General features: G+C 33.9%; 1 protein-coding gene and 1 pseudogene across 7 annotated transcripts in view; one reads left to right on the top strand and one right to left on the bottom strand.

Moving 5' to 3' along the window:
- OXR1 (oxidation resistance 1) overlaps nt 1–24598 on the top strand; it is a 490658-nt gene that overhangs the window by 417722 nt on the left and 48338 nt on the right. For all 7 annotated transcript variants that reach the window (NM_001372293.1, NM_001372294.1, XM_054560902.1 and 4 more), the window contains 4 exon segments: nt 226–333; nt 1304–1417; nt 11232–11381; nt 21229–21413. In NM_001372293.1, coding sequence (NP_001359222.1) covers nt 226–333; nt 1304–1417; nt 11232–11381; nt 21229–21413 — 557 coding nt within the window.
- LOC103891374 (transgelin-2-like) lies at nt 15036–16368 on the bottom strand (annotated as a pseudogene).

Raw genomic sequence — 24598 nt, forward strand, 5'->3', positions numbered from 1 at the left:
GACCTAATGTAAATGTATTGTGATGAAGCCTGTACTCTGTGTTGTAATAGATTGAGAGCATTTGCTAACAAAACACAGTGTTTCTTGACAGTTATTTTCAAAGATGACAATACCAGTTGTTAATCAAATGTAAGCTGGTCCCTAGATATATTAATGCTCATTAAATATTATAGTTTAGTTTTTCTGTTTTAAACATTGAAATAATTTATTTTTTCTTTTAAACAGGTTGAATCAAGGGATTCTTTGAATAGCATAGCCCTGAAATTTGATACAACACCTAACGAACTTGTTCAATTAAATAAGTTATTCTCCCGAGCAGTTGTTACTGGACAGGTAGTATCTTTTTTTTTAATGTGCTGATGTTTAGAAACATTAAACAGAAAGGCAGAAAGTATTTATTGTACTGTAGTTAATAATATAGAAAATTTGAGAATAATTTTATATGTGCTTTTAACAAATCATATTGGCCATGTAAGAGAAAATTAACGGTTTTATGTCTGTATGAGTTTCTTTTTTAATATATATTGAAAATAATTGTAAATTTTTCTTTTTAAATATAGTTACAAAGAGCTTTTTAAAATATTCAGAACAATATATGCATATGATAAAAAATTACTTTATCAAAGTAAGGCATCCCTCCATCTCAAACTTTCAATTTCTTTTCCAAAAGCAACCAGTTGCCAGTTTGCATTTCTTTCAGGAATAATCTAGCCTACTTTTGTTGTTGTTGTGTTTTAATTTAACTTTGATTCTTGGAAAGTGTTGTATTTAATCACAGTTCTAGTTCAGACTTTTTCACGCGTGCATAGTATTGCATTGTATTGATATATCATACTTATTTAAAGCATTAGACTATTTCTACTCTTTTGCTAAGGTCAATACTGCTGTAGTAAACATGCCTATACATATCTGTTTTTCTTTATATGCAAGTATTTCTGTAGGGTGAATTCTTAGAAGTAAAGTTACTATATCAGAGGATATGTGCACTTTAAATTTTGCTAGCTATTGCCAAATTGTCCTTTAGGAGTGACACCTGTATAGTATATGAAAATTAATGTTTCCTCACCCTATTCCAGCCGTATATATTATCAAATGGATCTAAATTGATTTTAAAGGTTCTTTTTTAAAAATGTTTTCATATTCTTATAATTTGAAAATTTTTATGTTTTTCTAGTTAATTGGTAATTGTTAATAGTGCTAGCTTATAGAACAAGGTCATTGTTAATAGTGCTTGCTTATAGAACACCATCTAATTATTAACACTTCAGTTTAACTAAATCTTTGTGTGAATGTTTTCTTACAGGTTCTGTATGTTCCTGATCCTGAATATGTCTCCAGTGTAGAGAGCTCTCCATCTCTAAGCCCCGTAAGTCCTCTGTCACCAACATCATCTGAGGCTGAATTTGATAAGACCACTGTAAGTATCTCTGCTTTGCAAAGATGGCTCTGAAGAAATCTCACTGTGTCTACATTGACTGTCTTGTTTTTTACATTCCATTTTGACTATGGTTAGAATGAAATATTTCCTTTTTATTTTGTTGCTTAAGTTTGTAAATCCCAGCTTTAAAAATAAGACATTCTTATGAAACCATATAGCTTAAATTGACTTACCTTTGTAGGTGGTGGTGGTGGGCCAAAAATATTCATCAACTCTTATTTTTTCAAGAACATATATAATTTAACTTACAAAGGAATCTTACCCAAAAAACATGACATTATCACAGTAGAGGAAGTTCATGTCCAATTTGATGTTTATTTCATCTATAAATAAATGAGTATATAGTACTTAGAACTCTTAAGTGAGTTTAATTTTGACGCACTGCCTTTTAAAAAATAATTTATCATCTTAGTCATCCAAGAATTGACATAGTAGATTAATTTATCTAGCATTTCTAAGGAATGAGTGTTCTAATAACTTACATTTTACAAATGAACTTCAGGGAACTAAACTTCATTTAACAATTTTGACTAAAATCTTCTGAAAGGAATTATATATTTCTTTGCCTTTCATAGAATAAATTAAATGATATTATTAATAACTATTTTTCTCCTTGCCTGGGAACTTTTTTCTGCATGTATGTGTGTTTGTGTGTGTGAGAGAGAGAGAGAGAGAAATGAGGTCTTTTTCATTTATTTGTTGGATATCTTATTTATATAATTATGGCAATACTATGCTTTAGAATGCAGTCACATAAAAGGAATATATTACATTTGTTGTCATCATTGATAAGAATAGAAGTCAGGTTTTAATGGTAGGTATTACTTACCAAATGACACAATACCTTTTTGAACATAGCCATTTTCCCATGGGACTTACAAAGAGATGTACTCATAAGGGGCAATGACAAAGTAACTACGTAGCCTTAGATTAATTTAGCCTGTGTTTCAAACCCTAAAGCAGAATTATGAAAATCTAAGCTGTAGCATCATGCCTGACTAGAGACCTGTGGGGTCTCTTCCTGTTCATCGGCTTTTAACCTAAATCTGCCTGTCTACTGGCTTTTTGGAAGGTATAAGATCAAAGAAAACAAAATGTTGAAAGTTAAGGGAGCAACAAGGCCAGGCCTCAACCTGTGTGAAAATGTGCCCCTTCTTACTTTTGCCATTTGACTGAAAGAGATGGAGAGGATAAGGTTATGTGAATGATCTTTTAATCCTCAGTGACTTAGCTACGTCAAAGATGGACCAAAAAACTTCCTGTAATTTGGCCAGCGATATGGGTAAATTCTTTGTCTCTGGGATAGATTAAAAAAAAGAGGTAAGAGACTCATTAAAGAACTAAAAGTACACCTACCATTTGATCCAGCAATCTCACTACTAGGTATCTACCCCGAGGAAAAGAAGTCATTATATGAAAAAGATACTTGCACATGCATATATAGCAGCATAATTTGCAATTGCAAAAATATGGAACCACCCCAAATGCCCATCAATCAACAAGTGGATAAAGAAAATGTGGTATATATATACCATGGAATACTACTCAGTCATAAAAAGGAATGAAAGAATGGCATTTGCAGCAACCTGGATGGAATTGGAGACTATTATTCTAAGTGAAGTAACTCAGGAATGGAAAACTAAACATCACATGTACTCACTCATAAGTGGGGGCTAAGCTATGAGGATGCAAAGGCGTAAGAATGATACAGTGGACTTTGGGGACTCAGGCAAAAGTGTGGGAGTAGGGTGAGAGATAAAGGATTACACATTGGGTACAGTGTACACTGCTTAGGTGATGGGTGCACCAAAATCTCAGAAATCACCACTAAAGAACTTATTCCTGTAACCAGACATACTTGCTCCCTGAAAACTTATTGAAATGGAAAATAATTTAAAAAAAAAAAAAAAGGGTAAGAGAAGAGTTTGTGAACTTCCCATTACATGGAATGATACTCTTTACCTGCCATCAAAGAGATTATGGGCAATAGTTAGAAATAATTCTTACAACGGTTGATTGTGTAAATTTTAGTTGTATTTTTTTTTTTACCTAGGATTATATTCATTACCAGGCTCCAGGATAATATTTCTATGACTTTCTGCATATCTCAAGTGCCTATATTTCTATATTCTAATTATTGAGTTTTATGTCTCCCATGCTGTATAAATCCCTTAGAAGTAAGGATATTATGTTTTATTAGATATAGTTTACATTTTCATTACACTGATTAAAATAATGTCTATTAGTTTTGCTATTATATGTTTTTCTCAGAAATTTTCAGTTTATATTTCCAGCAACCACTGATAAATTTTTTGAATGTCTAGCTTAGTAGTGGTTTACTATGAGGCTAAAAATATGTTCCTGGTTTTGTCAGCATAAAGACTTTCATTGGTTTTTGAATAATTTGTTTTCACTTAAAAATATTGCATTTTGAGAATTTCCATGGAAAACTATTTTTTCTTTATTTTTCACTTTTTTTTGTTCACATATGGAGGAAGAAACATAGAAGGAGATAGAACCAAAGTAATGGTAAAAATCATAAAAATAGCTAAAATGTAGTATTGCAGCAGATATAATTCTAAGCACTTTAAAAGTATTATCATTTATTCCTTATCTCAAATTTATGAGGTAGGCATTTGGCCTGGGTTTCTGTGTTTGTCCCTCCAGACTACTCTGTATTCTCTAGTGTCCTTTGGGTGGTAGACTGCATCAGTGGACTCTCTCTTGACCTTTTGCTTCTGTTGGTGGTGTTCTTTCTGGAGCAGTTGCAGAAGATAAGAGGGAAGGAAAGAGAGAATAAGATGGGGACATATTTATTCTCCTAGCTGCTTCCCTATAAGGTTACTTCAGAGTGACCACATTCTTCAGCATCTCATCTTATCTTTTGTCAGCCCTTTCCACAGAGCCATCTCTAAATTTAGGTATCTGTTTCTCCCCCTTACCTCTTTAGGGATAGAGGAGTCTTCTGTTATTGTTCACCCTGGGTTTTTGTACACCATATGTACCTTTGTAAATAGTTCCATAATTAAATCCTCTTAAAATTACTCAGTTTCTACCAGGCATGGTGGCTCACGGTGGTAATCCCAGCATTTTGGGAGGCCAAGGCAGGCAGATCACTTGAGGTCAGGAGTTCAGGATTAGCGTGGCCAACATGGTGAAACCCCGTCTTTACTAAAAATACAAAAATTAACCGGGTGTGGTGGCAGGCACTTGTAATTCCAGCCACTCAGGAGGCTGAGGTGGGAGAATCACATGAACCCAGGAGTTGGGGGTTGCAGTGAGCCATGCCACTGCCCTTCAGCCTGGGTTACAGAGTGAGACTCTGTCTCAAAAAAAAAAAAAGCTCAGTTTGATGTGCCATCTGTTTTTTCTAGTACCTGACCAATAACTATTGTATCCATTTTATAGAGGAGGAAACAGAGGAAGAGAAGTTAATTATTTTGTGTTTAAGGTCACTCAGCTAGTAGCTAAGCTAAGATTCTAACCCAGATGGGCTTGGTTCAGAGCCCATATTTTTTATTACTGCTTTATAGCTGGAAAATGATAACTCAGAAACACTACTCTTGTCCAATAAATAATTGGACCCAAAGAGTTAGGTGATATTTAATCATTATAAAAGTCGGTATAGTAATAGCTACCACTTAGCACTATCATCTTCCTAAGATTCTTTAAATCTCTCATTTTTTGAATAAATATAGAAACCTGCTTTTGTTTTGTACGCCTTTGGTTTTTCTCCTTTGTACCTTAAGTTCACCCATTATGCTAATGCCATTTTAGGCTAAAACTGTTAATGTGTTATATTCAGGATGAAGTTCAGTGGAAGAATGTTTAAAATAAGTAATATGAAAAAGTGAAATAATTTTAAAGTACTCATGTTTATATTAATATACTCTACTGAAGGGTGGGATATGCAGATAGTCATATTCTCTTTAAGATAAAACATGGTATAATACTCTAATCAATCTAAAATATGATAAAAATAGAATATTAATAACACTTGAATTGGATACACATGATGATAAGACAATATAATTTTGAAAAAAAATAATTTTAAGAGATTCTGGGGAAGGCCCAGGAAGTCCTAAAGGAGGAAAGAGGAAAAAGTATAAAATAGCAATAGAATGTAGGCATATTAAATCTTCCTTTTTAAGGATAGGCTGTGATTATGCTGCTACAGTGGCTATTGTTTTTTTACTTAAAGAGTGCTTACTATGTATTTACTGTGTTCATTTCAGAATTTAATTAATCTTTAACACTTTAATAACATTTTAATTACTTTAGACTTCTAATTAGTCTTTAACCCATGAGGTAGGTATAATAATCATGATCTGTATTTTTAAAAATGAGGAAAGTAAGGCATAGAGAGAAGAATGATGGTTAGTAAGTGGTAGAACTGAGATTGAAAACCTGGCAGTCAAGGTCTAGATTCTGTGTTGTGTTCTTAACTACTTTTTGTACTGCCTAAGTAATGAAATGATGACTACTAGCAAGTGCAGGTACTCTATAACTGAGACATATGATCTAAATTAAATATATGTGTCACAATTTGTAGGAACTAGGAAGTTTGTAGTAAAGAACTGTGTGGAAGTAATGCATGAAATTTTTGCTTGACCAAAGCAAAAATAAAAATGTAGAAGATTTAGAAATGTTTTTAATTACCTATATTAGTTTCCTAGTATTATCATAACAAAGGGTGACAAACTGGGTGGGTTACAACAAAAGAAATTTATTACCATATAGTTTTGGAGGCTGGAAGTCTGAATTCAGACTGTTGGTACGACCATGCTCCTTTTGAAACTTGTAGAGGAGAATCATTTCTTGCCTCTTCTAGCTGGTGTTTGCCAGGTATCATTGGCATTCCTTATCTTGTAAATATATCACCACTTTCTGCCTTGCTTGTGACAAGTGGCCATCTACTTCCTGTATGTATGTCTTCGCATGGTGGTCTCTTCTTTATATAAAGAAAACAGTCAGATTAAGGGCCCACCCTACTCATGTATGACCTTACCTTAAATTAATAATTACATCTGAAAAATCCTATTTTCAAATAAGGTCACATTCTGAGATACTGGAGGTTAGGGCTTTAGCATTATCATTTTGGGGGAGACAGTCAGTCAACCCATAACATTGCCTCATAAAATTATAATTATATAGAATTTATATTATGGAGTTTTATTTATATTATAGAATTTTATATTTTTTATCTTTGAAGGGAAGGGGAAATTTAGAAAACTTTCTAATTCTAGTCAAGTAAGATTTTTTTAGAGATGTTTAGTTAATTTTCTTCATTTAGGATATATTGAAGGGTAAAGTTAATTTCTCATAGGGTTTTGGGAAGCTTGTGAATATTTGTAAAATATTGTGAAAACTTTTTAAAAAACTTCTCTTTTTTAATCATGATAGTCACATAATTAATTGGCATCTTGAAGTGGTATGCCTGTATACCTGAAAATGGACATTAATTACAAGTAATAGCAGACATGCAAGAAATTAAAACAATTTTAGTTAGGAATATTAAAGTAGTTTGAAAAGGTTAAATATCGCCTGTGCTTCAGGAATTGCTCTCACATATGACATCCTTTAACAATTCACAAACATAACCTCTCTTTTCTGTCTCTCTGTGCATATATAGAATATATATATATATATATGTTTTAACTTAAAATTAAAGGCACTAATATCTATCACATACAATATTATATGTTATATATAAAACATGTTTTATCTCTTTTATAGAATATATAAATTGTAATTTTTTCCTAAATTATGATTTTAACTTTAATACTTTTAGACTTCAATATTAATATAAATATATACAACTTATGCGATATATAACATATATTAAATGTAAGCTTATATATTATAATAAAACTATAAATATCAATACCACTCAAATGTGTAAATAACACATAAATCATACATACTACGTTCATATTATTACATATAATTTAGCTTTGATGCTTTTAAACCTATTTTAAATAACAACTTAATAAGGAATTGTTTTTTAATATGTACTTTTTAATAGATTATGCTGTAATTATACCTTGGTCTTATATCCTTAGAACAAAATTTTATGGTTAGTATCTGAAAAATTAAACTTTATAATAGGACTTAGTGTTTGCGAAGATTTTCGGAAACAAATATTTTATATAGAAGAAACCCCTATATTTTTAACATCACAAGAAATGGGTAAATTACTGGATGAGGGTTTTTTTTTTTTCCTAGATTCCAGATGGGAGCATTATTTCCATAATTAGAATTAAAAATTGATCCTGATATTTTAATTTTATTATTTTATTCTGTATTTGATTTTAAACACTCTTAAGTTCTTGGTCCCAGGAAGTGGAGATGATTAAACATAATTTATAGACAGTAAATGGCAATCGTCATATATATTGGATTGAAAGAAAAATACAGCATACACTGCTTTAAAAGTAAATGTTTTCTTTAAAGGATATATTGTATATACGTTGCATGAAGTAAATACAAATGTTGGTATTTCTGTGCCTGTATGGATTTTCCTCCTCAATCTTCCTTTGCCCTACCTATGTGTTACTAGAGAACATTTCTACAAATTTTCAATCACAAAAGAGCAAAAATACAATAAAGCCAAGGCAAGAAGGGAAGTGGGCAGTTTGGAGTTGCTAATTCATTTATGGTAATGCTTTATAATAACATACAAATCATATTGTATAATATGTTCTACAAAAAAAGATAACTCTAGGTGATTATTAAACTTTTTGTAAATCATTGGCCCTAGCAATGCTTTGCTTTTTTACATTTGAATAGTTGGGGCAATAATGAGGCTAGATAGATAGATATAGATGTTTATATTTCTATATTTTTAAGGACCTTCTCTGGTGGCTAAAACAAAATTATACAGAGAAGCATCAGCAAGCCCTCAAATGAGCTGCAAAACCACCACATTAATAATCACAGTTTAAAAATAGCATTCAAAACCATCTACATAGGGATACTAATACTTTGAATAGTGTACATTTATGTAAGTTACAGTGAGGTCTGGTAATTCCTCTGAACAACTTTGATCTTTTTTGAAAGTTATCTCCTTTTTTGTGCTTTGCTTTGAGCATTTGCTAATCTCACATTCTTTTTAAAAGGATTACATTGACACATTGGTATTGCTATAGATACTGAGTTCAGACTTTCAGGTAACCTCAGAGATCATATATTGTTCAAAAAGGCATATCTTCATTTAAGGAAAGCATATGACAGTGTGCACATATATATACATATATATATATACACACACATATATTTATATTTGTGTGTGACTAATGTGGTTAACTCAATTTTGGGGGAATTGAGGAATCACAAAATTTGTTGATAGCTTTTTGCCAGTTTGCAGGGGGACCCTCTTATAGCTCTGCACCAGCTATTTTTTTCTTAGCATATTTATGAATTGTTTGGTAGAAGATTTGAAAGGGAAGCGATACAGTATTACAGTTAAGCTCACTGGTTTGTGTGTTGATAACATAGGTTTGCATCTTAGCTCCTTACTCATTTGTCAAGTTATCGAACTTGGCTAAGCTTAAGTTTCCTTAAAAATTAAGATCATAGTATACTTCATATGAGTGATTGAAAAATTAAATGAAATAGTCCATATAACAGAAATAACAAGTATTCATAAATATCATTGAGATTATTATTAATATCACTTATTTATCTGTGCTAACTGAATTTATATGTGCTATAAAACTCTTAACTATAATAACTACCAAAGACAACAAGATGAATGCAAAGTTATTAATTTGTATTTTAAAATGAAAAGATTGAGGAAAATTTTGTTAATAGATATTAATGATTGAACAGTGTCATGAAACTTAAAATCTCATTCCATTTCACGTTTTTTAAAACAGTGGAATTGTGGTATATCAAACGTAGTTGTTTTACAGTATTTTGCATTTGTTTGTCCTTCCTTCAACAAACATTTGTTGAATATCTGCCCCAGTGCTTGGGCTTTAGCCCTACATTTTAGGTGGGATATATGAAAGGAGGTGTAAAAATTCTGCCCTCATATGGGTTGAAGGAATTAGATCCATGTATTAGGGGAGAAAAAGTTATGTTCAGGTTTGATAGTTCTTTTCAGATATCTCAGTTTATGATATTGAAGAGAAGGCAGTATTGTGTATTATTTCTAAATGCCAAATCAGAGCTATTAGGTAGAAGTTACAAAGTGACAGATTTTAACTCAAAGCTCAGAAGAATCTTGCTTCTATGAAAACTTCTTCAAGGCAGTGTGGATTTATTCATACGGTATGAAAGCCTTTGTAAGTATTTAAAACACATCTGTCTAGCTTTCCTACAAGGTAGAGAATATTAAACTTTGGGGGGAATTGTGGGGAGTAGTATTTAAAGGACCTGTGAACTCGGATGTAAAAAATTTTAAGTGACCTCTAACATTTTTAAAAATAAGAGGATATAATATAAGCAGCAAATACCTGGCATACCTGGGACTTTGTCCTCAGTAGAACTTACAGATATTTTCAGATCACCTTAGAATTGTTACAGAGAACACAAAATGTTGCTCATGGCCATTATATCACAATTTGGATTCAAACTTGTAATTATCAGAGTCCAGAGTCACCACTAAATCTTGTGTTATTTAATATATTAGTAAAGAAGCATATATATATGTATAGCAGGGCGTGGTGGCTCATGCCTGTAATCCCAGCACTTTGGGAGGCCCAGGCGGGCGGATCATGAGGTCAGGAGATCGAGACCATCCTGACTAACACGGTGAAACCCCGTCTTTACTAAAAATACAAAAAATTAGCCGGGTGTGGTGGCGGGCACCTATAGTCCCAGCTACTCGGGAGGCTGAGGCAGGAGAATGGCGTGAACCCGGGAAGCAGAGCTTGCAATGAGCCAATATCGTGCCACTGCACTCCAGCCTGGGCGACAGAGCGAGACTCCATCTCAAAAAAAAAAAAAACAAAACCAAGAAATATATATATATATTTGTATATATATGTATATATATATGTGTATATATATATATATATACATACATATATATGTATATATATATTTCATATACATATGAAATATGTATATATATATATATATACACTTCTAGTTTGTTTTTAAAAAATGTTTTAATACTGTGTTATTTCAATTTAATTGTTTTTCCTTATAATTCTATATTTTATTTTGGCCATTCCAAAACATTCTGAGAAACTGGTTCATAGGCTTCACTGTCAGAATGGTCAGTAGCACCAAAAAAGTTAAGAAGCTTGTGATCTAGTGGAATGGGATTTATCAACTGTAGCTTGAGATTTAAAAGGCTATTCCAGTGAATGGGTTCTGCTGTATGCTTAGGTACTAAGGCAAGCTTTCCACCTTTTTTCTGCTCCCAGCACCTGATGGATATTATATTACATGGTCTTATCAGAGTCAGTGGTTTAATTCAGGAGCATCTGAGTGTGTGTGCACATGTGTGTTATGTGTTGGGTGTGGGTACAAGAGATGTAGTCTTCAGTGTTCTCCAGATTATTTTATTTTTTAAATTTATAGATAGATATGTGTATCTCCCTATTAAAAATCACTATAAATGTAAGTTTATCCTGTGTTTGTGATCTTTATTGAATATGAAAATAGTGCCACTTTTTTCCTATAATTTCTACGTAAAAATATTTCGGGCTGACTTCCAGAATGTGGTGAAATGAAACAACACTTATTGGGGAAAGCTATTCATTTGACTTTTTAATAGTGTGCTCATTTTTATTTTGTTTTCTTTTTTTTTCTTTCCTTTTTTTTTTCTTTAAAAAAAAAGAATCCTGATGTCCATCCAACAGAAGCAACTCCCTCATCTGCTTTCACTGGTATTCGACCTGCACGAGTTGTATCTTCAACTTCTGAGGAAGAGGAAGCATTTACTGAGAAATTTCTTAAAATTAATTGCAAATATATTACCAGTGGCAAGGTAAAGAATGACACTTTAGAGAAGACCTTTAATCATGCTTTAGTTATTACTAATGTGTGATAGTTTGGCATTTACATTTTAAGTCATCAATGTCAGCAAATGCTTGACTATTATAAAAAGGTACTAGTGATACTATTATTTTGGGTTAGTATGGATGTTGCTTATAACTCAGAGTCTGGTGATCTGTTGTAATTGTTAAAGGTAATGGAATATAAATAAATTCACTAAGGCACAGCTAAGTTGCTGTTGGTGGGATATTTCAAAAGTGTGAATAAAATGACTGCTGCCGGGTACTGTGTGGAGTGTGAACTTCTGTATAACTAGTATAGCACACAAATAGGAAGATATCTGGTATTTATTGAGTACCTGCTATATATGGCAGAGACTATTTGAGGTGTCTTAATTATTTTATCAATTCAAAACAGTCCTGTGAAATAGGCAGTCATATTTCTTTTCCACAGGGAAAAACAAAACAGGAAAGGTTCATAGGAAAGCTTAATAGGTCCAAGAACTCTCTATAATGGCCAGAATTCAAACCTAGTCAGAATCTTTTTTTTTTTTTTTTTTTTTGAGACGAAGTTTCACTCTTAGCCAGGCCGGAGTGCAATGGCGTGATCTCGGCTCACTGCAACCTCTGCCTCCTGGGTTCAAGCAATTCTCCTGCCTGAGCCTTCCGAGTAGCTGGGATTATAGGCACTCGCCACCACATCTGGCTAATTTTTTGTATTTTTAGTAGAGACGGGGTTTCACCATGTTGGTCAGGCTGGTCTTAAACTCCTAACCTCAGGTGATCCACCTGCCTCGGCCTCCCAAAGTGCTGGGATTACAGGTGTGAGCCACCACGCCCAGCCCAGAATCTATTTTATCTACTTCACTTTGTTGCTTTTCTAAGCAAAAATTCTAATCTGAAAAGAGAATATAGTAAAGTAATAGAGTTGGAAAATAAACTCCAGGTTTTGCTCAAAAAATGTCTATAACATGATACTGCCTTTAGAAGTCACACATGAGAACTATTTCTTTGTAGTATAATTCATACATTTATGAGTATTTGAAACACATAATAAGCATTTCGTCCTAAATATTGTTTTAAATGTTGTGTTTTCGTTTTCATTTACTTTAAAATATTTTCTCTTGATTTCTTCTTTGACCCATTTGAGAGTGTTTTATTTTTCTAGATAACTGTCTTTTACTAATTTCTAATTTGATTCTGTGTGATCACAGAACATACTACTATTTGAAGGCTTTATTTAGACCTGTTTTATGGTCTAGAATATTGTATGTTTTAATAAATGTAATGTGTGCACTTTAAAAGACACATTACATTTGTGTTGGGTGGAATATTCCACAAATGTCGATCAAATCAAATTGAGTGATAGTGTCCTGTATTTCTGATTTTCTGTCTATCAGTTATTGATAGAAGAATTTTGAACTGTCTCACTGTTATCGTGGATTTATCTATTTTTGCCTTTCAGTTTTATTTATCTGTGTTTGCCATACATTATATATATTTTATATATAAACACATTTATATATGTTTATATATTTTATATATAAACATATTTATATGTGTTTATATATTTTATATATAAACATATTTATATGTGTTTATATATTTTATATATAAACATATTTATATGTGTTTATATATTTTATATATAAACATATTTATATGTGTTTATATATTTTATATATAAACATATTTATATGTGTTTATATATTTTATATATAAACATATTTATATGTGTTTATATATTTTATATATAAACACATTTATATATGTTTTTATATTTTATATATAAACACATTTATATATTTTTATATATTTTATATATAAACATATTTATATATTTTTATATTTTTTATATATAAACATATTTATATATTTTTATATGTATATCATATCTTTAATATGTCACATTCTCACTTTAAGTAGCATTATATATGTCACTTTACATATAGTACACATACCTTGTAACAGTATACTTTTATTTCCCCCTTCCAGCCTTTGTGTTCTTATCATAACACCTCTTATTTCTACATGTTATAAACACCACAATACACTATTATTATTTTTGCTTTAAAAAGTTAATTTGAAATAATTTTTAAAATAAGGGTAAAGTCTATTATATTTATCCACTTACTTATTCCCTACACTTGTCATTCCTTTTTTATAGTTGCAGATTTCCATTTGTATCATTTTTCCTTTTATTTAAGGACTTCTAAATTTCTTACAGTGTAGGTCAGCTAGTGATAAATTCTTTCAGTGTTTATTTGCCTTGAAAAAGTCTATGTTTTTCCTTCTTTTATTAAATGTTACTATCACGTTTATGTATATTTTCTTTCTTTTTTTTTTTTTTTTCTCCTAGACAGAATCTCACTCTGTTGCCCAGGCTGGAGTGCGGTGGCCTGATCTCAGCTCACTGCAACCTCCGCCTCCCAGGTTCAAGCAATTCTCCTGCCTCAGCCTCCTGAGTGGCTGGGACTACAGGTGCATGCCACCACATCTGGCTAATTTTTGTATTTTTTTAGTAGAGAGGGGATTTTACCATTTTGGCCAGGCTGGTCTCGAACTCCTGACCTCGTGATCCGCCTGCCTCAGCCTCCCAAAGTGCTGGGATTACAGGCGTGAGCTACCGCACCCAGCGTGTTTATGTATATTTTCAAAATTATATGTGTGTTTATAAAAAAGGATCCCTAACTTTTAAATTTTATGCCATTTTATCTTTTTTTGGTCCATTGATTTTTTTTTTAATTAATATACTTTCATTTTTAGAGCAGTTTTAAATGGATGGAAGAATTGAGCAGAAATTAGAATTCATATTTATACTCTCCCCCTTTCCCCAGTTTCCCTTATTAACATCTTGCTTTTGTGTGCTATATTTGTTTCAATCAATGAACCAGTATTCAAGCACCAAGGAAAGCCCATAAGATTCTCTCTTGTTGTACATTCTATGGGCTATAACAAATGTATAATGACATTTATCTATCATTACAATATTACCAGATTAGTTTCATTGGGCTAAAAATCCTCTATGCACCACCTATTCATCCCTCCTTCCCTTTCCTTCCCTGAACTCCTGGTAATTAATGGTCGTCTTACTCTCTCTATAGTTTTGCCTTTTTTTTAGAGTGTCATATAGTTGGAATCATAGAGTATGATTGAATGAATTCATATTGGCTTCTTTCACTTAGCAATGTGTGTTTAAGATTCCTCCGTGTCTTTTGCGGATTGACACCTTAATTCTTTTTACTAATATTACTGAATATTCCACTGAGTGGATGTACTGTAGTTTATCCACTCCCCTATTAAATGACATCTTGATCACTCTTAAGTTTTGGCACTTGTAAATAAAGCTACTCTAAACATTCATGTTCAGGTTTTGTGTGGTAAGTTTTCATCTCAGGTAAAATATCAAGAATCATTGCTGGATGGTATGGTAAGACCATTGTTAGCTTAGTAAGAAACTGAAGAACTCTCCTCCAAAGGACCTGTGCTATTTTGTATCCAGTAAGCAATGGGAATCCCTGTTCCACAGCCTTACCAACATTTGATGTTTTCAGTGTTTTAGACTTCAGCCATTCTAATAGATCCGTAGTAGTAGTATCTCACTGTGTTAATTAGAAATTCTCTAATGGCATATTATATTGAGCATCTTCTTTTTTTTTTTTTTGTTTCCATTCAAAAATGACAAATTCTTTATTTAAATCAACAAACTCATCTTCCTCAAGCCCCAGACCATGGTAGGCAGCCCTCCCTCTCTGTCCCCTCACCCCATCCCTGAGCCACAGTGAAGGGAATGGAAAATGAGAAGCCACGAGGGCCTCTGCCAGGGAAGGCTGCCCCAGATGTGTGGTGAGCACAGTCAGTGCAGCTGTGGCTGGGGCAGCAGCTGCCACAGGCTCCTCCCTATAAATTACATTCCTGCAGCCACAGCTGTGGGAGAAGCATACTTGTAGAAGCAAGGCCAGTCCAGCATCAGAAGGCAGAGGCAGCATCACTGACTCCCAGCCATGGAATGAACAGAGGGCACAGAGCTCAGAGACAGAACAGGCCAGGAGGAAAAAGGAGAGACAGAACAGGCCAGGGCATGGCGGTGAGGGACTGAGGCCCCTAAATTTTGGTCCCAGGGGAAAAGAAGAGGCCAGTCGGTCCAGTTTTGATGGGTATAGGGAAGGGAATGTATTAGTCAGCACGGGGAGAGGCTGCCAACAGGCACCTCAGAGGTGACAGGACAGGCTGAACCCCCCACCCTGACAGAAGGGAGCTTAAGAGCTCTGGGGCTCTCTGGGAATGTCACTGCTAAAATATGTATCTACATATGTATTAACCATTCGTGGGAGGGCAGGGGCAAGGCCTGGGGTGGGATCAAAGGATCTGGCGTGGCATCCCGTAGCCAGTCATGTCTGCCTGAGACGCCCCCCATCTGTAACCCGATCACGTTCTTGCCCTCTTGCAGCTGGTTATCCGAGAAGTTCCGAGGATTCTCCTTGGATTTCTTAGGGAACCAGTTGGGATCCCCAGAGAAGAGCCCATCATCCTGGGCTGCTACCAGCCCACCCAGATTCATCAGCGTCCACTGCACACAGGCCATGTTCTTTCCTTCCCAGAGGTCCACAGTTTGGAAGATGTCAGTGGTGTTAATGCCGTAGCGCTTAGCTGCTTGCAGGAACTGAGAGATCTGCTCCATCTGCTTGAAGGCCATGGTGGAGGCCTGGATCTTCTTTACTGGGGCCTGCCCCTCGGGGTACAGTGCATTAATGAGCTCACATAGCACTGTGCCATCCTTGAGCCAGTTCTGGAAGTTCTCGCGTCCAGGCTGGGACCGGCCCACATCCTTTCGGCACTGGGTAGTGATCCACTGGATCAGGATCTGCTCCAGATCTGCATCACACTGTTTCTCGATCTTCTGCTGCACCTCCCGGCTCAGGCCATATGCAGCTCCCGTGTTGGCCATTCCAATGGGTGGCGGTGGCTGCGGGAAGCATTCAAGCGGGCTAGAGAGCGGCACACTCACTCAAGGCAAGGGCTGCAGCTGCCGAGCGTCGTCTTATATGCTTATTTTCTACCCAGATATCCTCTTCATTTTCAAAGGATATTTTCACCAGACAGAATTTTCAGTTGATGAGGTTTTATTTCTTTTCAGAACTTTAAAATTTTACTCCACTGTTTTCTGGCTTGCGTTTTTCTAAAGTGAAGTCTTGCATTATTTTTATGTTTGGTGTTCTGTTAAAAAATGTGTCTATCTTTGGTTGCACTTAAGATGTTCTATTTATCACTGATTTTGAGCAATTTTATTAGGATGTGCCTTGGTATATTTTTTTCTATTTGTTTTGCTGGGGGTTCCTTTAGCTTGGTTCTGTAGGTTTATAGTTCATGCCAAATTTGGAAAATGTTTGGCCAGATTTCTTCCAATATTTTTTGTCTCCCATCCTCTCTTTCCTCTTCTTTGGGAACTCCAATTCTACATATTTTAGGCTGCTTAACATTGGGTCTCACAGCTCCCTCATGCTCCATTCATTTTTTTCCCTCTCTTCGTTTTGGATAATTTTAATTGCTCGTTTTTAAATTCACCAATTTTTTCTCTGCCATGGCTAATCTACTCTTAATCCTATCCAGCATATTTCATCTCACACATTGCAATTTTTCTCCCTGTAAGTTCATACTGGGTCCCTTATATTTTCCATATCCATACTGTGTATAATCTTCTATATTGTTGAATATGGTTATAATAATTGTTTTAACATCTTTTTTTTTTGTACCAGTTCTTTCATCTCTGTTACTTCTGGGTCTGTTTGTGTTTATTGATTTTTCTCTTTAATGTGGTTCATTTTTTTCTGTTTATTTACATGCCTGGTAATTTTTGATTGGCTACCAGACATCATGAATTTTATGTAATTGGATACTGAATATTTTTGTATTCCTATATATATTCTTGCACTTTTTATCTGGGACACAGTTATTTCTTGATCCTATTGTGGCTTTTATTTCTTTGATGATCACTTGGTAATGGCTTGTTCATAAGTTTTGTTAGGACCAGAATAGCCTTTAGTGTGTAGCTAATTTTTCTCCTTACTAAGACAATAATACACTTGTAAGTATTCTGAGGCTTTGTAAATAAAGATTTTTTTGCTTTAATATTTAGTGAGAACACGAACTATTCTTACTGTGTGGACGCTGACTATTGTTTCTTCTGCTCCTTTCAAGTACTCTCTTCTTATCGTTGGATAGCTGCAATACATGTAGGTGGTAATCAGTACTCAGTTCAAAGCTGGAAGGGAACCCTTTGTAGACCTCTAAAGCTTTCTCACTGGACAGTGCTCATTTCTGGGTTGTTTGTTTTGCTTGTTTTTTCTCTGCCTGTGGACTGGAAACTTTCTCCACTCAGTATGCTTGGGTAATCAAAGAGCTAATCTTACGTGTTTCTCCTTATTCAGGTATCATTGCCTAGCATTGCGGTGTCTGAAAACAATTATGTCACATATTTTGTTCGTGTAAGTTTGGTGTGTGTGTGCATGTGTGTGTTTATTGTAGTTTTAGGCAGTATTAGTTCTTGGCTAGAAGCAGAAGTTCATTTGATATCTGAATAAAAATTTTATCTAAAGATCAAAGCAAAGATAAGGTCATTGGCAGGATTAGGAATGATCTGCAGCCTAGTGTTTTTGGAACGTAATCCCTTGTTGTAGGCTGGCTCTGTGCATTCTGCTGCACAGAAGGAGATAAGCAGGAAGTGGTGCTTTCTCATAGAAGTCGTTTTTTCTTTTTTCATCTTCCTACAAGTTGATTATACAAAAGATTATTTATGTAACAATTATGGAAACTTATTAACAGTAACTACAATGGCTAAGTTATTGTGGATGTAAGACTGGAAAAATATCAGTACAAGCTTTTCTCTTTGCTAGGATGGATTCCCAATTATAATGATTTTATCTCAGTATTTGCAGAAACATTGTAATGTAAGTGGTAATTTTTCTTTTGCAGATAGACTTTATTTTTTTTTTTAACTTTATTTTCTAATGGAAATAATTTCTCCTTAGAAGATTAGTCAGGTAATTGCACGTAAGGAAATGGAAGTTGTTAATACAAAAGAATAATCTGTGCTTAAAGTTTCTGAAGTTCATGTGGATTAAGTAGATACTTTAATTGAAAATGTCTTTGCTCATAATAGTCTTAATATAATGTTGATAATATGTAGGAGTTATGAAATATTTTAAAAATAATGAGATGGGAGTGCTTTGGTATAAGTTTATGATTTTCAACTTGATCAAATGAATTTGAGAATTTACTTTTTCAAGACATTTTCATGAATTTTATGTTGAAGAAATGTTTCTCTTGGCAAACTCTTGATTTATGGAGAATGACATCTAACAGATTACCGCAGAAAGCCCCAGCTGTATGGGAACTTTGAGTGTGTAGCAGAGGGAAAGAAACTTAAAGGGAGATTCCTGGAAAGTAACATTAGCAGATTGATCAGTCTAGTGGGTAGGACTTCAAACTCTTTCTAATCCAAAAAGTAGAAGCATGGTTTTGAGATGCTTTTCAAATGACTTGTATAGTTACAGTACTAGGATTAAGGTATTAAGGTATATAGAGAAATAAAACCATCATCAGTATACTGGGCCTTTTCTGTCATACATAGCTAGTTATCACTGACTTTGTGAAAATCTTCCTTAAAGATAAAATGTAGTATTATGCTAGTGAACCAAATAATTGGTTAAAACTAATGCAAAAGTGAAATTTATGAAATGAAGAGTAACCTGAAGTGTTTCAGAGAATTTAGAGCTTGATTTTTTTTTTTATTTCTAGCTGATTGCTTGGTTTCCTTTCTCCAATGAGTTTACAGAAGATGGGAGAGAGGAAGTTATGAAAGATCAGAAACCTTTAAAGTTGTTTTTTTTTAATATCAAATATGCTGTATCCTTGATTATCTACATCTTGGATTATCCTTGACAATGTAAATGTTCTCTACAATGTACTTTACCATCTCTCATTGACTTGAGTTGGTGTGTGACCCAGGAATACAAACTGATGTGTATGGATCTCATTAAAATATTAATTGAAAGAGAAATAGGCTGAGTTTATATAAAGTTACTCCTTATTTAGGTGGTCCACTTCCTCAACTAAAAGAGGTGCTATTCAGAGTTTCATATGGATTCCCTCTCCCTCACCAAACTGCACACACACATATACTCTTCTCTCCAATATTGTGTGCATTAACTGTATATGATTTTGAACATCCACAGTAGCTTTTTTTCACTTGTGATTGGATGACCATTTTCTGTAGATTTACTTTTTATATTATCATTTTTAAAAGCAATATCTGCCATAACTTAATTTTTATATTCTTAAGGTTAAACCAGGTGAATTCACAGAGCTGAATATGGACTTGGGAGGAGGATGTGATACCAAATCAATCAGGATTTGAGTTTTTCTTTTTCTTTGGATAAGAAGCTATGTAGTTTATTTTTTAAATTCTTTCTGGCTCTTCATTTTTACAGTTACAGGATATATAGTGGACTGAAAATTTGAAAATGAAATTAAGGAATGTTGTGCCCTTGGAGTGATTATAGTTTGTGACTTGGATACAGAGGAATTATATATAGCATAAAGCATGAACTACCTAGCTGTTTAGGACAAGTTTCAAATCCTAGCTGTTTAGGACAAGTTTCCAGGTGTTTCTCAGCATTAGTTTCTCTGTCAGTAAAATGGAAATGGTTTTACCCATCTCAGAGCTATGATTGTGAAGATCAAATAAGCAATATGCATATAAAGCATGTTACATATGAAGTATTCAATAAATATTCATGTTAGTATGATCAGCTTCCTGTGGACCCTAGTTTGCTCATTTATAAAATAAGAAAGTTCAACTTTTAAGATTTGTATCACTATTTATTTATTTTTATTTTTATTTTTTTTTGAGATGGAGTCTCACTCTGTTGCCCAGGCTGGAGTGCAGTGGTGTGATTTCAGCTCACTGCAACCTCTGCCTCATGGGTTCAAGCGATTTGCATGCCTAAGCCTCCCAAGTAGCTGGGATTATAGGCACATGCCACCAGGCCCAGCTAGTTTGTGTTTTTTAGTAGAGATGGGGTTTCACCATGTTGGCCAGGAACTCCTGGCCTCAAGTGATCCACCCACCTCGGCCTCCCAAAGTGCTGGGCTTACAGGCGTAAGCCACCGTGCCTGCCCTGTGTCACTATTTATATAAATATATTTAAAATTTTATAGCTTTTCATGGTGAGTTAAAAGTATATATACACTATATACTTTAGATGTCATATAATCTACGTAATTTTACAGATGAAGAAATAAGCCCAGAGACTCCTTGCCCAAGGTCACAAATCTAGGTAGTAGCAGAGTCAAGTGGAAACAGATTTTTTAAAGAGGTGTTTTAAAGATACTATACTCTTTTCCTTTTATAATATAATGGATTGGATTATCAACATTATTTATTGAGTCTGCACTGTATACATGACGCTGTATTTGCTACTTGTAGTGAGGAAATAACACAGGAAGCAGTATGCAAATTAACATAAAAGGTGGCGCTTTTTACCTTACTGTGAAGTTACCTTTCTGATATGAGGTAACTCAGTATTTTACTCAGTTTGCAAATTTTATTTCCTTACTTGATTGTCTTTGGGGGAATATGATATTCTACCTCTCCTAAAGAGGAGAATTTACTGGGAAAACTTGGGTTTTAATAAAAATGGTTTCGTGAGAATGCCACAGTTCCTGAGTGTACTATTTTTATATATGGCCTAACATCAGAAGAAAATTAGTAAAAATAGCTAGACAATTTTTGAAATATCAACCTTGAGGATTAAATGTTACTTTCTTTTTTCACCTTAGGGCACAGTCAGTGGTGTACTGCTAGTTACACCAAATAATATAATGTTTGATCCACATAAAACTGACCCTTTGGTTCAAGAGAATGGCTGTGAGGAATATGGCATCATGTGTCCAATGGAAGAGGTGATGTCAGCTGCAATGTACAAAGAAATTTTGGATAGCAAAATAAAGGAATCCTTACCCATGTAAGAGTGATATTTATATTCCTTTGCAACTTTATTGTATCTAGATAGTTGACCCTTGTCTAATACCTTAACTATTTTTACTAGTTTTCTTACAGCTGCCTTTTATTTTGTCAATAATGAAACAAAAATATATGCATTATTGAGAAGATTATTCTTAATTTGCACCTTGGATAGTTAGGAATTATCTTAGATTTGTATTTGTGTGTGTGGTCAGAGAACCAGATATTTGAAAAGTAACCTATAGTGCCCATTTAATTCAGTGTTTACCAACCTTTTTATTCAGACACAGCTTTCAGTCTTCTAAATTACCCCTGTGAGCAATCACTGTCGGGATAGTTTTCAAATTTCCCTTGGAAGTGACTGAAGGGCTGTGATTTGGGAGAGGCCACATGAGCAAAGACCTGACATTGCTGTGGGCAAGACAGCTTTTTTTTTTTTTTAATTGATTGATTTATATGTTTGCAATCCTCTCTCCCAGTATAAAATACAGTGTAAAGTACAGGGAAGAAAACCCACAACTTGCTCAAATATAAAGAGTTAACTTTGGAATATACTGGTCAGAGGATTTGTGTGATACTTTAAGATAGCTGTGAGACTACAGTTTGGACACAGCTTTTGAAAGTAATATGCTTGTCCAAAGTAATGGCCAGAAAGAAAAGGAGGAATGGGAAATAAAAGGAGAAAAAGATAAAAGGTATACAAAGAAAGGAAGGGGAAGTAGCAAGGAAGGAAATTGATATGTACTAGGAAATAACCTCCTCATTCCTTCGTACGTGACTACCAACATTTTCAAATTGTCTTCACTTTAACTGATACTGATATTTATATCCCTATATTAGCCCACAGGAATGATAGCTGTTTTAAAATTAACCCTTGTGGGGCAGAGCAACTTACAAAGGAAAAAAGGAACAAATTATTTTTGTTTCTAAGGAAGACTAAATGAATTGGTAGAATATCTGTGACAGAATAAAATCCTTTGCTCAAAAGTCTCCACTCTACCTTCCACCCAACAGATATTATTTTGACTTGGTAGACTAATCTTTAGAGCTGCAGATAATTCCTAGAAGGTGTTAGTATCCTCGTATTAGTTATATTTGTAGATCATCATCCAAGGCCAGTTTCAGCAAATAAGGATTATTGGGAGGTGGATAATGGGATGAGACAAAGGTAAAAGAGTGAAGGATTAGATTCAAAGAAGAAGAAGGATATATATATATATATATAGAGAGAGAGAGAGAGAGAGAGAGTCAGTCATTGGTGAGACTCTGTTGTCCTCCTTTTCTTTCTTTTTCTTTTTCTTTCTTTCTTTTTTTTTTTTTTGAGGTGGAGTCTCACTCTATCACCCAGGCTGGAATGCAATAGCACGATCTGCAACATCCACCTCCTGGGTTCAAGCAGTTCTCCTGCCTTAGCCTTCTGAGTAGCTGAGAATACAGACACCTGCCACCACATCTGGCTAATTTTTGTATTTTTAGTAGAGACAGGGTTTCATCACGTTGGCCAGGTTGGTCTCGAACCCCTGACCTCAAGTGATAATGCTGGCGTAGGCCTGCCAAAGTGCTGAGATTATAGGTGTGAGCCACGATGCCTGGCTTTGTCCTTTTCCATTTGTGATATGGTACTTTGGGGTTCTCTTATTCCAAACAATCCATCACTGTTCTACAAGGATGCTGTATAGCTCTTCCCTTTCAAATCACTGTTTTGTCATTCATTGTCACCTGGAAAGTGTCACCTGGATTTAAATATTTAAAGATATTTCTTCAAAAAGAAATATCTTTAAATTCTGCCTTATGGATTGATAAAAAACAATATTTGGCACAAAATTAGATAAATAAAACAAATGTATGCCAAAAATGAGGTATAAGATTTGACTGCTTTTCTTCTGTCTTAGGCTCCTTGGGAGGTTGTTTTCAAAGGTATTATTATGGTATTACATTCAACAGTAGCAACATCATTGACATAAATGTTTAGCCTTTCAGCATATTAAATCTGAAGAGTATAGCACTTTTCTAAATATATATCCTGTCACGTTTGTTAGGTTTATCTCTTACCTAAGGGTCTTCTAATTCTTTAAATGTACAGATAAAATTTCTCAAAACTTTTGCCCTGTTCCAGCACCCTATAGATGCAGTTTGAGTGCATCACCAGTAGATGACACTATTGTATATTTAATGACAAACTAGATTCTTGTTTTTTTAAGATGAATCAGATACAAAGGCGACAGAGATACTGACTTCAACTAATTAATACTTTAAAAATTTATCCATCCTAGTTATAGAAATTATGCATACTTGTTGCAGAAAAATTGGAAAATACCGAAAAGTGGAACAAGAGAAAGAGTTACCCAGCTTCACCATTCAGAGATAGCCAATTATTTTTGTGTCGACTTACTTTACAATCTTTCCTTTTCAGCATATTTTACATGGTTCTCAAACTATATATGTATAAATGTTAATACTTTTTTCATTGAGAACTCATATAATTTTCATTTATCACAGACTTCTTGTAACCATCATTTTAAATTAGCAACTTACATTTCATGGTATAGAGGTTTACACTCCCTCTTTCCAGAACTTAACTTTTGAACATTAGTGTTTACATATATAAATGTCATTAAATCTGAAAGTCTAGACCCAGTTATGAACCATTCATTTGTCTAGTATCTAAACTTTTCACCTGAACAAGTTCTCTTAGAGGTGTTAAAGAGTATAGTTGTTAGCCTGAAGATTTTCTCTAAATACTTTTGCTTGAGTTCTATTCAGATTGGTTTTAAGCCTTACATTTGAGCCATATATTTTAATTTAAGCTCTATTTGAATGTAGATAAGCACTGTGTGTGTGTATGTCTATGGAAATCAGTTTATTTTTACTTTATTGGGAGATTTAAAATTTTAATTAAACATTTCTCTGTGTTTATTTTCCATATTCCATCAGTGAGTAAATTTTAGTTTAGAATTACAGCTTTACCCAGGATTTATGTCATCAAGTTCCCTTCAAGTAGATTACTTGCAAGGAAATCTTACTTTGATATTTCCTAAATATTAAGCAATTGATGTAAAAGTTTGGCTTAATTACTTGATTTATAGAATTACTTAGTCTATAAACTTAATTATTTGGTCATATTGAATAAATCAGATTTTTTATATTCTCTGGAGATACGTGCTACATCCTTTTGTTAAAAAGTCT

Source organism: Pongo abelii, chromosome 7 (assembly GCF_028885655.2).
Source record: "Pongo abelii isolate AG06213 chromosome 7, NHGRI_mPonAbe1-v2.0_pri, whole genome shotgun sequence".
Classification (NCBI taxonomy): Eukaryota; Metazoa; Chordata; class Mammalia; order Primates; family Hominidae; genus Pongo; species Pongo abelii.